At 42.0% G+C, this 10,876-nt stretch overlaps 2 protein-coding genes across 2 annotated transcripts; both read right to left on the bottom strand.

Moving 5' to 3' along the window:
* Window positions 1-2,010: 2,010 nt before the first annotated feature.
* Window positions 2,011-6,464, bottom strand: LOC123428370 (protein S-acyltransferase 11). The gene is made up of 5 exons (XM_045112568.1): window positions 6,244-6,464; window positions 4,612-4,846; window positions 4,174-4,472; window positions 3,564-4,054; window positions 2,011-2,728 (listed from the first exon to the last, which is right to left on the bottom strand). Exons 1-4 carry the CDS (start codon window positions 6,277-6,279, stop codon window positions 3,566-3,568), a joined length of 1,059 nt encoding a protein of 352 aa, XP_044968503.1. The 5' UTR covers window positions 6,280-6,464; the 3' UTR covers window positions 2,011-2,728; window positions 3,564-3,565.
* A 1,073-nt stretch (window positions 6,465-7,537) lies between these two features.
* Window positions 7,538-10,370, bottom strand: LOC123428369 (anamorsin homolog). Its single transcript, XM_045112567.1, has 7 exons — window positions 10,001-10,370; window positions 8,977-9,137; window positions 8,793-8,888; window positions 8,551-8,710; window positions 8,319-8,455; window positions 7,987-8,061; window positions 7,538-7,875 (listed from the first exon to the last, which is right to left on the bottom strand). Exons 1-7 carry the CDS (start codon window positions 10,131-10,133, stop codon window positions 7,837-7,839), a joined length of 801 nt encoding a protein of 266 aa, XP_044968502.1. The 5' UTR covers window positions 10,134-10,370; the 3' UTR covers window positions 7,538-7,836.
* Window positions 10,371-10,876: the final 506 nt, after the last annotated feature.

Raw genomic sequence — 10,876 nt, 5'->3', positions numbered from 1 at the left:
TTCGCCAAAATTACCCACCAATGCCACCCGTAAGTGACAAAAACGATTCGTTTTTAAACTTTGATTCGGCTCTTTGTTTCTCTTTCTAAAGGCCGACGTTCCCGTATTTTACCACAACAACAGGCTAGGCCAACCGGTTGGGTGCGCTCCGCCCCACCCAGGAGACCCAGGTTTGATCCCCACTGCAACCCTTTTCTTCTATTTCGCACTTTTTCTATATTTTTTCTCTTTTCCCTTTATTTCGATAAACTTTGCACACATGTTATCATGGATTAAAGAAATGTCAAATTTGTAGACACAAAAGTTCCCACATATACAAAAAAAATGTACAATGCGTATGGACAATAAAAAAATGTACAAACCTTTTTGTTCTTCTATTTCGCACTTTCTCTATTTTTTTCTCTTTTGCCTTTATTTCAATAAACTTTGCACACATGTTAATCGTTGATTAAAGAAATGTCAAATTTGTAGACAAAAAAGTGTACAATGCGTATGGAGAATAAATAATATATTTTTCTTTTATTTTGAAAAATATTGATCGTGTATTTAAAAGACTTTAAATGTGCATAGGAAAATGTTTCCGGTGTGTAAGAAAACATATACAAAAATATATAATGTGTATGGAAGAAAGTAGACATAGAAAATAGAACTTTTCAAAAATGTTAATCTTGTATTTTAATAATGTAAAACATGTATATAAAAAATATTCATGATGCATACAAAATATGTAAAATGCATATTAAAAAAATTAGACATCAAAACTCAATAATGTTTGTGATGTCACACGCAAAAAAATGTTTCTAATGTATAAAAAATATACAATGTTATTTATACAAGCTTTTCATAAAAAATGGCTGAGCTTTGATTTTTCATATATATATAAACTGTTTTGCTAATTATTATTTTAAGAATATCGATATTGATACGCAACCTGGAACATTTAGTATGCATGTACTTACAAATTGATTGTTTTCGATGTAGCTGTCTAATATGTTTGTAACCAAAGTAAGACTCACTTAGATTACAAATGCAAACACATATATCAGCAAGATAAAAATAATGTTCTAATGCATATGCTATCATTAATTAACAAAATAAAATTGCAAATGAAACTGTTAGGCATAAAAATTAATTAATTATAAAAAAATTACAAGGGCCAATTTCTATTAAATTTATAGCCCGTTGCAACGCACGGGCATTTGTACTAGTGATTTAATAATACTGAAAACTTTATTGAGTGCGATGGATAGATATTGTAAGTAGTAAATTTTGTGAAGATGCTTTTACAAAAGCATAAACAACAAACATGCAAGGTATGAACTTGCGTGATCACAAAAAGGTAGTGCAACTCGAGACTCCTAGAAACATTGATGCCTCGGGTTCTGAAAGAAACATATAGTCCGATAAATATTAACATTCGGGAAACGTGATAAATGTGCCTTTAACGCAACAGAGCTTACGACTCTTCTCTCCCGGTAACTCTTTAGTTGGATTCCTAAAATAGTTAACAGGTTTTGACCTAACGGTTCTGTAGCTCCATATTCACAATCTTTATTATAATTCCTTTAGTTACCTTTATGAAGTTAAAATATTGTGTTAAGGTATTACGAGTTTTATACAATTCTGAATTTGTCGGATGTGATGGCCGCCATAGAGGTCGTCGACAGGGTGGCAAAGTGTACCTGGTTACAAACGGCTTGGGGGTTGACAACACCGGACAATGCCTATGTGGCGTCCGGAGATGTACTTGGGCTGAAGGGTGTATGAGGTGTCGCCTCTTGGGCTGAAGGGTGTATGAGGTGTCAGAGTCCAACGTGGATGCTACCCGGACTCCCGCAACCCCTCCCCGCCCTTCTGCTACCACATCAAGCGGACTAATACCTTTTCGCGGTCCCTTTTCGCGGTCTGGACTGATGCAAAGGGTTTGAGGGTCAACATTGGAGATGCCCTAAGCAGACTATAAGGTGAGGTCCATTTGTGCTTCTTTTTTTAAGAAATCACACCTCATTATTTAAGACTCGACATTATCACCAATACAAATAATATCAGGGGTTGTTAAAAACCAAACATGACGCCTAATGGGGAGCCCGCTTTCACCACGCTGTGTACAACACAGGTAATCCTGTTGTATGGAGTTCACCACCATGGTCACCAAGGCTACTTCAGTGTAAATAAATGGTTAAAAAAAACAAGGGTGTGTGGTTTCTTTTCCTATACATGTCAGTATCTTTTGACAGCCAAGAGATGTGGTCCAAGCATTCTGCGCCTTCACAGCAATCGTAATTAATCTTCATTTCTTGACCATGATTTCTACTGGAGCGCCACCCAAGCATAAAAGATGTCCATCTGTCTTAAGGAACAAAAACTGCATCACTATCAGAATTCCAGAATCCGGATACTGCAACTCATTGCCTGACCATCAGAGGGGCAAGATTGTGTGTAGGAAATGAGCACATAGGACCAAACTGTATTCCACCATCAGCTGAAACTGTTCAAATAAACCAATGCCAGTGAAACATCCACCTGAAGACAGCCATTTCACTACTACTGAATCCAAAACAAAATCTTTGTAACAAAGCCCCCTTCTAGATTATAGGAATTATCATGTATTGTACATCACTGCTATTTTACATCACTGGCTTCAGTTGGACAGAGGCTGTTGGCCAGCAGAAATCCAGAACCAAGCATCATTACTCGACTAGCGAAGTGCAGATACTAGCACTGGAACCTGCATGTAAACAAAGCCTCTGTTTCAGTCTACGATTCTAAGGATCACAAAATGCCATGATTGATGTGTTCATGAAAACAGAAACTGAGGAACCATTAGTACTATGCCCAGATGCCTTCTAACTAGCTTCTGTACGCAGTGGTCAGGTAAATTTACTATTAAAAAATAACCATTTTATCCATTATATTGCTCAGTAACTCACACAATGAAACCTTCAAACATATTCCCTTGGTCTAATCAATTTACCAAATTCTGCCAGACAGGTTTGTAAAATCAGCAAAGATCTGTCATTCGCATGAACGCTATGATATTTTAGAAGGGATACATTAATTACATAATCTAGATGGGAATTCATAGTTATCAATATACAGTCCTGAAGGCTGGCAAAACAGTTTGAATAGTATTGAAATATAGTGCATACTGGTGTATCCACCACCAATCTTGAAAGAACACTTTGAATAATATTTATAGCTGATCAATTAATTATTTACTTTATTTTCATGGACTAGTCTACATAATTAAAATATGTAAAAGTGGAATTGGCAAAGAGGCCTTGGAAGCTCATAATGTAGAATACCGAATCTATGCATTTGATGAGGCCGAGTGGAGACAAAAAAAAAATTAGAAGAAGAACAGGGAGGCTCCTCCCCGGTTCCGAAACCACAAAGTCGTTCATACATCAGCTCAAAAGTGGAGTATACTGTATATCAACTTAACAAAAGTGGGACAACTGAAATGAAATTTATCTTGTGCATGCAAGAGCGGGTCTACATAGGAAAGGATGACACGACGACACCAGGTAAGTAAACATTGCTTGAAGAAATGGGATGCATACCTCTAAAGAAGTTTTGAGCCTGAATTGTCCTGCAACTTGCCAGTGTTGGTGTAGCCCAACAATAGTCTAGAAAGAGGGTAGGGGCACCCAAAAAATCGAACAAGATTTCGCGATCCTCTCTCTCCATGAATATCAGTTGGTGAGCTTATATGGCTAAGATATGTATTTCCTTCATATATTAAGCTAAGTTGCTGGCACAGCAACACAGCTATACCCGCATTAACTGATAGACTGGCAAATGCAAGATATACCAGAATTATACCCCTTGCTGATAAGAAGAATGCAGAACTGGCCACGCTAGTAATGATCTCCATCAGTACTTTCTTAGAACCCATTTGACCATATGATGATACATTTGGAAACACTAGAGGGGGCCATATATGATAACTTGCATAAATGGTCATAATAGCAGCATAACTGCAACTCGTGACCACAGAGATGAGAAAAATGACAAAAGCTCGGTGATTTGAAGCTCCCACACAGTTCCCAATCTGCAGATGAACACAACAAGGCAAATAAAACATGAAAAAACTAATTAGTAAACAATTCATGATACAACAGAGTGCAAAATATATCAAGACACGATTCTGGTGAAATTTATTCAACTTACAAATGGGCAATGATGATCCATGTCCACCACACATGTTTTACAAGATCGGCAGTGATGTGCTCTTGGGGGCTTAGGTTTACTACAATATGTACAGAATGTATAGTTCTCAAGATAATTTTTTCCAACCATGGGATAGCTTCCCCATCGTATGCCTGCCGGTGTGCCAGCAGACCTGAAAGAGGCCAAACAATAACTTGCAATTGTAAATATAGATAAGAGAGCTGCTACTGTGCAGTGAAAGATGCCACAGAAGATGCTGATTGAGAAAACAACTGGATACACCGCCCAGACCCCACCACCTGTTAAACGGCGAAAAGAAAAGAAAATCAGTGCTATGGAACACTTCAAACATATTAGAACCACAAATTACTTGAATGAACAGATAAGCACAGAGAATTCCTCATGTGAGAAACTGATAGTAAGAGATTTAGAACTTACATATAACGAAGAGCATGAAGAGGACAAGCACAGTCACAAAAAACCCATCCCGGAAACGCCTCCAATGAGAAAAGCATACTGTGTCAGGTTTTCTTGAAGTTTGGTTGCTTTGGGTGACTGCTCCACACCAGCCACACTTATAGACAGGTGAATAACTTGAAAATACAAGCCGAAGACCGCAGCCCCAGCAAGTGGCTTCATGATCTTCTGGTATGGACGTGACACATTGTTCTACCTAAACAGAAGGAGGATGGTGATTAGAGAATTGCTGCAAGATAGATTAGCAAACTAAACTATTTACGTTGTGTCATCCTTTGTGTTGCTAACTCAGGAGCATAGGATTGGCGAGTCATGAATGGTCATTGTTTATTTAATCCACAGGCCACACAAATATCAATCTTTACAGAGTAACTTTGACCGAAGAAACAATTATTGGTGGCCTTGGTAACAGGGGAATGCAGTAATCTATCCACACAATAATTGGAGTTTTAAGGAATTTAGTTTATATTGGTGAGCTATGAAATAAAGCATTGGAATTTACATGTGTAAAACGGGTTTCCACTAATGGGCCGTGTCAAGAGACTAGTGCACTCGGTGCCTCAGTTCACAATCCAAGCAACAGGAACTGAAAACACCGCCCTGATCTATTGAGGCTGATAGCACAGGAGCAATTTTGATATGAAATTCTCCATACTTTACAGCTACTCCCTTTGCAGCTACCCGCTGCATATCTGAAGAAGTATATACTCCGTCTGTTCCTAAATATAAGTCTTTTTAGAGGTTCCACTAAAAGGCTACGTGCGAATGTATGTAGACATATTTTAGAGTATATATTCATTCATTTTGCTCCGTATGTAGTCCTCTAATGAAATCTCTACAAAGACTTATATTTAGGAATGGAGGGAGTAGTAAGAGCAAGTACAATAAGGTGACATAAGCAGGCTATAAGGATTAAAATATGATATCATTGCTTAGTTGGAGGAGAGAGAAGAGAAGCAGGCTCTTGGTGAGTAGCCAGCCGCAACACGAGACCCAAGACACTTTGTGAGATTGTAAGGTGGGCCAAATACTACTAAAGTAATACACATCTAAAACTTACTATTGTATTCGCCGGCTATTAGGTTGGCTCTATCTGACATAGCAACTCCTTATAGCCGATTGTTGGCTATATTATTAACCATGCTCTAAGTAAGTCAGCCTACAGGTAAATATATGCCCAAAATTTCTCTGTCTAAATGCACTTTGCAGTAAGTATGCTGAAGCGGTGACCTTCCCTAGTTACATACTAGAGCCTAGCGCAATCTCGAGCCAAATTGACAGCACCAAAGCCCGATTCTGCGGGAGCATGAGCGAGCAATCTTGGTAGCAAAACGGTCGGCCTAATACTAGCAGGGAAGGAATTTTGTTTCATGAGTTGCATAGAGCAGAGCAGAGCAGAGGACCCATGCTGCTCTGCTCATCACGGAACGGAAGGGGTCCGACAGACGGGACGACAGCGAGCGTACGGGGCGGTCGAATCGCGCACACGGGTACGGGGACGGGCGAGGGAGCTCGAAACCGTTGGCGGCCCCCACCGATTCGCGCGCGAGCGTGTTTGGAGAGAGGAGACGGAGAGGGAAGAGGGCGGCGAACCTCGAGGAGCGGCTCCTGCTGCTGCTGCTCCCCCATCGCCGGAGCAGATCCGCCGGCGGCGGGGTCTGGGGGCGGTCAGAAGCTTGCGCGGGCGGAAGGGGGCGAGGAAGAGGAGCAATCGAGGCGCGTGTCCGTCCGTCCGTCCGTCGCCGGCGGATGGATGGATGGACCACGAGACCACGAGTGGGCGACGAAGGAATCGAGGAAAGTGGGAGGAAAGCGAAGCGGCGAGAGAAAAGTTAAAATATTTAGACACCCCCCGGTGCGTGCGTGACCGAGAGGGAGAGGGAGAGGGAGAGGAACCAAAGCAAAGCAAACAAAGAGGTGGACGACGATTCCCAGTCCCAGGTCGGAGGGTCCTTTTTCGTTAAGGCCCCAACCGGGCCGGCCGGTCCTAGGACTATAATCCGTATGGGCCGGTCGTCTTTTTATTTTCCTTGTTCTCGCATCGAAAACGGCACAAGTTTTTCTCTTCAAAACGGAGGCAAAAGGATTGTTTCACCGATTAATTAAGAAAAAGAGATTTGACCGGTTGACTTATGAAAAACCGGACCAAAATCAATACAAACACTCTGGAAACGATCCACTCACACGACCACATAGATGGCCCGTCAAATGCTCCCAACAAACAGCATGAAATTGTCCCCATCAAAAAACAGCGTGAAATTGTGGATGCCTTTCCTTTAGCATCATCAACCAGACAACCACCAAAGAAACCTCCAACTGCAAAAAAAAAAAAAAAAAAGAAGCAAAGAAACCTCCAACTGCTCACTTGACCGAGCCGAAACTTGGTTTAGAATAGACCGGGATCAACAAGTTTTGAAGTGCTAATGTTCAAGATTCAAAATTCAGGTTAGATTTAACTTTCCTCTACGAGGTCAAGGTTTGTTCTCAACTTTTTCCGGCAAAAAAGCAAACAGAAACAGATGCCGGCTTGTGCAAGATTTTTTTTATGATTTCCCCTTTGTGTAGGGTTGAGTTACCCTATATCTGGTTGGGACCCATTTGTTATACTTCCTTTATTTTTATATAAAAGGCCGACTTCGTTTCTCGTGTCAACTTTGACTTATAATTTTGATCAACAAAATATGGATTGTGTTATAAAAAATGTATCATTGAGAAATTATTTCAAATGTGCATCCAATGAGATAATTTTTATGGTATGTAACTCATATTTTGTTTGTGGTCAAAGTTAGACATAAAAATATGAAATGGCCTTGTATTAGTACATGGAGGGAGTAACAATGATGTAGCACCAGTATAAACCAGATTGGAGTAAAGAAAAAGAAACATGTAGCAAAACAAAGTCTTTCCATCATACTGTATGTTTCACAGTCAAATTACATGCACGTAATCTTGTTGCCGAACAGAGAGGCGCACACACGATCCAACCCCCACTTTAACCTACGTTAGATGAGGGAACTGACTGCAAGGACACCGCGCACGACATGCTAGCACAAGCTACTACTCCAAACACACTCTTCTTCTGCTGTAATCGCCACCATCACCACGAAAAACCATACATAGATATATTCCTAAAGAACCAACAAATCGAACAAGGCGCATTTCATATCCGCGGCTTGTCGTCCGTCATCATATGTCGGCTGAGAGGAAGTTATCAGACAAGGTAACCTGGAGAGAAAAGAGAGGAGTCAGCAAGCATAGCGCGTCGAAAGAAGCTCAACCCATAACCTGGAGCTCTCTTTGTGAGTCTGGCTAGAGTGGAAGAGAGTACTTGGTTACCTTCTCGCCCAACTTGAACGGTGCCAGGCCTCTGTATGGGCAGGTGCTGCATCGGAACGCGTCGCCCAACCCACACTGAAATTGCACATTCACAGAGAATAATGTTAGATATTCAGTTGACTACCCGCATGCAACAACTAAAGGCTTGTTCGGTTAATCCCTCCCAAGAGGGAATTGGAGAGGATCGGAGGGGATTGAGGTGGAATTTGACTTGTAGGGGATTTAATCCCTCTAAATCCCCTCCAAACCCCTTCAAATCTGAAGGAACCGAACAAGGCCTAATGGAGATCACCAGTGGCATTGTATGTCTACAAAGAAGATATTGTACTTACACTGCCACAAGCTGACACAGGGTTATCGATCTGTTCTGCAGTCAGCCCCAGCTTCTCCACCTTCTGCTCAGCCTCGGCCCTGCCACAACTGCAGTTCTTGCATGCCTTCTTTGTGGCTCCCACCTCACAATCTCCAACTGATGAAACAACAGCCAACCATTTTATAGGCATCTAAACCTAAACTGAACATCTTCACAAAGTTAAACAGAGTAGGAGGGTTTGTTGGCTATACCAACTGGAAGCTGTGGTTTCTTCAAGTCCTCCTCGGTCAAGAGGCTGTCTTCATCAATCAGTTCGTCATCATCGTCAATTTCAATCTTTGGAAGAGCCCTTACTGCTTTCTTCAGGGGGAAGGATGAGCCCATACTCCAGGATGGCTTCTTTGCCTTGATCTGCAAGTGATCAGAGTCAAGACTCGTCAATAGAGAAATAGCATGCACACACAGCAGCCTTAACAAGGTGTGGCATACTCACGGTAACAGATTGCACGCTATCCTGCGAGCTTGTAGCAGAAGCTTGCACTTCAACAAAACCACCCATGAGTAGCTGGCGCTCGATATAATTGTTTGGCTAATGCAGAGGCAAATAGAAAATCAGTTTGTGCTGAATTTAACATTACAAGACAGTGGATATGAGCAAAAACAGACACATAATTTACCTTCTGATCAGTGGAGGGTGTGAAGCTCTGTACCAGCACAATTCCACCAGCTTTCAGCACTCGGCTAATTTCAGCAACCAACTTATCCCCAAAGCTCTCCACATTTTTTATGACAGAAAGAACAGAACCCACGGACGCGTCATCAAAAGGCAACTTCCCACCTGACCCGTTTAGACAATAAATGTATAAATCAGACTTATAACAAAATGAATTTTAATATTTTATACAAGGATATGGCATATTAAAGCATAGCATAATAAAAAACAAATCCAACTTACTAAACTAAGTGTTTACTTCCCCAGCTTCTGAGACACAATGGATGGTCTGTTGACACTACAGATTCTGACTAAATTACATAGTGTGTATGGGAAAACATTAAAGTACATCAATGGGTAGCCTCATAGGGAACAAATTTTCCCTCAATTTCTTTCGCAATTATAACGAAAATACCAACCTACTTTTTTGTTTCCCGTTTCTCAATTGGTAGCGAGTATGTGTTTTGTGTGTATTCTTATATTTTAAAGATGGACAGGTAGAGCGACACCTAAGAACTGGCCAATTAGCATGCAAGGCAAAGGTAAACTCTAATCAAGCATATCAGGAATTCAGAAGTGCGCATAAATTGATTGAAACTGAACTGCGGCGAAGCTGCAACACAAGACCAAATTAGGACCAGCACACAGGCGGTGCGCTGATAAGGAAGGGGCAACCCCAAATCTGATCGTAACCTATCCCTTAAGAAAAAATTACCACCTTAAGACCAAATTAGGACTAGCATGCGTAGAGCAGCGCTCGGGTTAGCAAAGATTGTCGTATACTCGTATGTAGAATAACTCGGGCTAGCAAGGGGCAATCCAAAACAAAATCTGATGGGAAACTAGTGCTCGAGAAATATCATCCGCCCTCTTGTCTGGTTTTACAATCTGAAAGATGGGCGCGGGCCCTAACCCTAGCATAGCGCGTACGCGCGGGCGCGGCGGCTTGGGGTTGGGTAGCACTAGCAGGGGGTGAAGGAGGGTGTTACCGAGCGTGGCGCACTGCGTGATGACGACGACCTCCTCCCGCGAGACCCCGGCGGCGGCCGCCAGGTCCGCCACCGCGCGGAGCGGCAGGGCCAGCTCGTCCGTCACCGCGAGCGCCGCCGCAGCCGTCGCCATGGACCGAACGGGATCGGGTCGGGTCGAATCGAATCGCCTGCGGCCCCTGCGAGCGAGAAGGCGGAGAGGGGAGGTGGGGGTCAGACGAACGGACGGCGATGGCGGCCGGACCGGATGGTAAAACGGATGGATGGATGGGTTGATGGATCTGAGGAGGCGGGGAAGAAGAGGAGGAGGAAATCCCGTGGGCGAGAGGGGAAGGGGAATTCGGGTTTTGGTCGCGTGCCGGCTCTCGAAGCTTCCGTGACGCGGCGGCGCGTTTTTTTCTTTTTCTTTTTTGATGATCGGTAATAAAACGCTTTATTTTTAGGGAGGTAATAAAACGCTTTATATTGATCATCAAAAGGTATTCAAGCCACCCATGGCGACCCCTGCCAAGCAAAACTGAAAATTTAACCAAATTATGAGCTTTCTTTTGTTTGTTTTTTTTCCTTCGTACTCCCTTCGTCTAAAATAAGTATCTCAACTATATACTCTCTTCGTCCTAAGGTTCTTATATTAGGTCTGTCCATAAATGGATGTATATCTAAATACTAAAACATGACTAAATATATCCATGTCTAGACAAACCTAAGACAAGAATTTTAAGACGGAGAGAGTACTAATATGTTGAGAGACTTATTTTGGAACGAAGTGAGTATACAATATCACGGACCTGAAAAAATATTTGATTTTCCTTGATCTCATTCATTTTGAGAGACTTATTTTGGAACGAAGTGAGTATACAATATCACGGACTTGGA

Source organism: Hordeum vulgare, chromosome 2H (assembly GCF_904849725.1).
Source record: "Hordeum vulgare subsp. vulgare chromosome 2H, MorexV3_pseudomolecules_assembly, whole genome shotgun sequence".
Classification (NCBI taxonomy): Eukaryota; Viridiplantae; Streptophyta; class Magnoliopsida; order Poales; family Poaceae; genus Hordeum; species Hordeum vulgare.
This window is presented reverse-complemented; position numbering and strand designations above follow the sequence as displayed.

Bases quoted from the DNA above. Each gene is read 5' to 3' on its own strand.
- LOC123428369 (XM_045112567.1), bottom strand. From the start codon at position 10,133: ATGGCGACGGCTGCGGCGGCGCTCGCGGTGACGGACGAGCTGGCCCTG. The intron at 8,889-8,976 runs GTAAATTATGTG...CCTCTGCATTAG, and splicing joins CACCCTCCACTGATCAGAAG to CCAAACAATTATATCGAGCG. The intron at 8,711-8,792 runs GTGAGTATGCCA...GATCACTTGCAG, and splicing joins ATAGCGTGCAATCTGTTACC to ATCAAGGCAAAGAAGCCATC.
- LOC123428370 (XM_045112568.1), bottom strand. From the start codon at position 6,279: ATGGGGGAGCAGCAGCAGCAGGAGCCGCTCCTCGAG. The intron at 4,847-6,243 runs GTTCGCCGCCCT...CCTTCTGTTTAG, and splicing joins AGCAGGAGCCGCTCCTCGAG to GTAGAACAATGTGTCACGTC. The intron at 4,473-4,611 runs GTAAGTTCTAAA...GCCGTTTAACAG, and splicing joins CTTCATGCTCTTCGTTATAT to GTGGTGGGGTCTGGGCGGTG.